This window comes from Odontomachus brunneus, unplaced genomic scaffold, assembly GCF_010583005.1.
Source record: "Odontomachus brunneus isolate Ranch 3 - 2012 unplaced genomic scaffold, Obru_v1 Obru_scaffold_036, whole genome shotgun sequence".
In the NCBI taxonomy this organism is placed as follows: domain Eukaryota; kingdom Metazoa; phylum Arthropoda; class Insecta; order Hymenoptera; family Formicidae; genus Odontomachus; species Odontomachus brunneus.
In genome coordinates, this window is record NW_022639486.1 from 1,328,288 (window position 1) to 1,330,669 (window position 2,382).

Sequence of the window (2,382 nt, forward strand, 5' to 3'; positions counted from 1 at the left end):
TTCACGAGGGGCTTACGTTTAACGGATTCCCCGTGAATTCCTGTGAAATCTTAATACGGCTCCGTGTCGGGTATTTGGCGTAACTTTCAGGCGTTCGCGCGAACTCTCTCGCGAGAAAGATGGCCTCTTGGGTGCTCTCGCGAATGTCGGGCGCGAAGGAAGGTTCTGAATTTTTCCACGCGACCGAACGACCGATTCGGGACACACGGCGAATGTAATTAAGCGCCCACGACCCCTAAGTGGATTTCGGCCGACCGACCGTTCTGACCTGAATGATTTACAGCCCGTTAACATGTGGCTCGCCCACAATGATGGAATCTTGGGGTCCTGGGAGGACGGGCACACCCCCGCCGGGCTTACCGCCGCCGCCGTCGGTCGGGAACAGCAACAACGCTGCTGCAGCGACGTCGGCGACCACCACGAGCGTCGCACAGCCCGGCACCACCGCTCCCATCGCCAGTCCCGAGGGAGTGAGCGACGTAAGTAGCAAGAAAAAGTGCAACCACTAACGGGAGAAGCTTTCTTTCGCGAACACGCCATTGCTCGAGATCTTATCGGTCTCGCGGTCGATCAAACGCCGGTAATTAAGCGGCTGTGTTAGTAATGCATACGCGTAAACGAGGCTGCGGCGTGCGTTTTAACACGCGAGATGATCACGCGCGGCCAGCCGAATTTTCCGGAGGTCGTTAATAATACGCTAATGGGAGTTTACAGGAGGGGCGAGATTATTGTTCGAGATATCCGATCAGGAATCTCACATCTCGGTCTAATCCTGTATACGTAAAATATCGATAACAATGGCCAAGACGTCGCGGACGAAACTGCGGTGTTGATACGTTATTTTTAGCCGCGGAGAAAGGAGGTGATTCGGCACACACGCGCGGAGCACTGACGAAACGGCCGTTTTAATTGCGTTTTCCGAACGTACATCCGTAACAAGTGCTAACGCGTGCTCAGCATGCACGTGCAGCTACGATACGCCGAAATTTCGGGACAAAGTTTGCGCGCGATACGACCGACACGTAGCTGCGGAACGGGCAAAGGTTATCGCACGACCATACCGAGTTAATAGCGCATGCATGAGCCACTATACAATCCGAACACATGTTAGGCTCGTGGTACACATCGACAGGTCGAAACTATCTCTCGCACCTACCTCTTCCGTCCGTTTCAATTTCGCGAGCGCGCACGATCGCCAGACGTAATGGACGCCGACCGTGCTATCGAACCGAGCTAATAGGATCAGCGGTACGTGCCCAATACGGTGTCCTGACGAGATTCCTAGAATTTTAAGGGCCCTTTTCGCGATAAAACAGCTGCCACGTCAGCGACGTAAGAGCGCGGAAGCGCTCCTTCTCTCGGCGAGCTCGAAAGCTGGGAAAACTTTCAGCAATTTTCGCGAGAGCGCTAATGAAAAGAATGTCCGGAAAAAAGGAGGCATTGTCGTGTATTAATTTAACGTCACATCGCGCGGGATATGAATCGCAAAATTAGATTAACTTTTAACTTTCTTTAATTAACATACTCTGTACACGAACAGATTCTCTTTTGAACTATATACGACTTAAATGAAAAAGAAATGAGGCAAGTATGAACGCAAATATTGGTGTGGATATCTCGATTAAGGGTAGATAACAATATTAATATTAATTAACCTCATCCTAGCTAAGGCTATATTTTTCGCAGCATTAAAAGTAAATGGCAAAATTCATCGTGCAAATAATTAGGATAAAGTAATGCGTAGAGTCAATTAGAATTAATGTTAATAATTTGGGATTCGGCGTAGAAAGTAAAGTCGATAAAGAGAGTCGATTCGACGTAGAAAGTAGATTTCATGGCGTAAGTCTGTGAAAATATTTGACGTCGATACTGTGGAAAAAATTTGGCATAATGTAAAAATTTTCACCGACATTTGCACGCTCGGCTCTTACGTGCCTTATCTCTTCTCCATGCTTTGTTTTTTTTAATTAATACCGCCAGAAACATGCGGGAAATTATTTGATGGGCGTTTTTGCATCGTGCTTTCAGGTCTCGCAAAAGTCGGGGATCTGGGATGGCCCGAACTCCTCGTCGGGCGGCGTCGCGGAAGGTCCCTCGCGGAGCGTGTCTCACGCGGCGAGCCTGGACGCAATCTCGAGAAGAACCGTGAAGCCGGAAACAACGAGGGCGCCGTGCCGCAGCCTCACCTGCAGCGTCTGTAAGTACACTCTCGATATCTCAGTCCGCCGTGGCGTTTCTATTGTTCCAATTCTACGTCTCGACGTGTCGCGAATTGTCTCTCTCTCTGATCTGGCATTAGCGCTTTCTGTGGAGCGATGTTTTACGTTGTGGCCGGCGATATGACTCTCCACCCCCCCCCCCCCCCCCCCCCCCCCCCCCCCC

At 50.4% G+C, this 2,382-nt stretch overlaps 1 protein-coding gene across 17 annotated transcripts in view; it reads left to right on the forward strand.

The window, feature by feature from the left end:
- Window positions 1–2,382, forward strand: part of LOC116843873 (potassium voltage-gated channel subfamily H member 6) — a 114,797-nt gene that overhangs the window by 62,533 nt on the left and 49,882 nt on the right. For all 17 annotated transcript variants that reach the window (XM_032814731.1, XM_032814741.1, XM_032814744.1 and 14 more), the window contains 2 exons: window positions 284–479; window positions 2,029–2,197. In XM_032814731.1, the coding sequence (XP_032670622.1) occupies window positions 284–479; window positions 2,029–2,197 (365 nt within the window). The remainder of the gene's footprint in view (window positions 1–283; window positions 480–2,028; window positions 2,198–2,382) is intronic.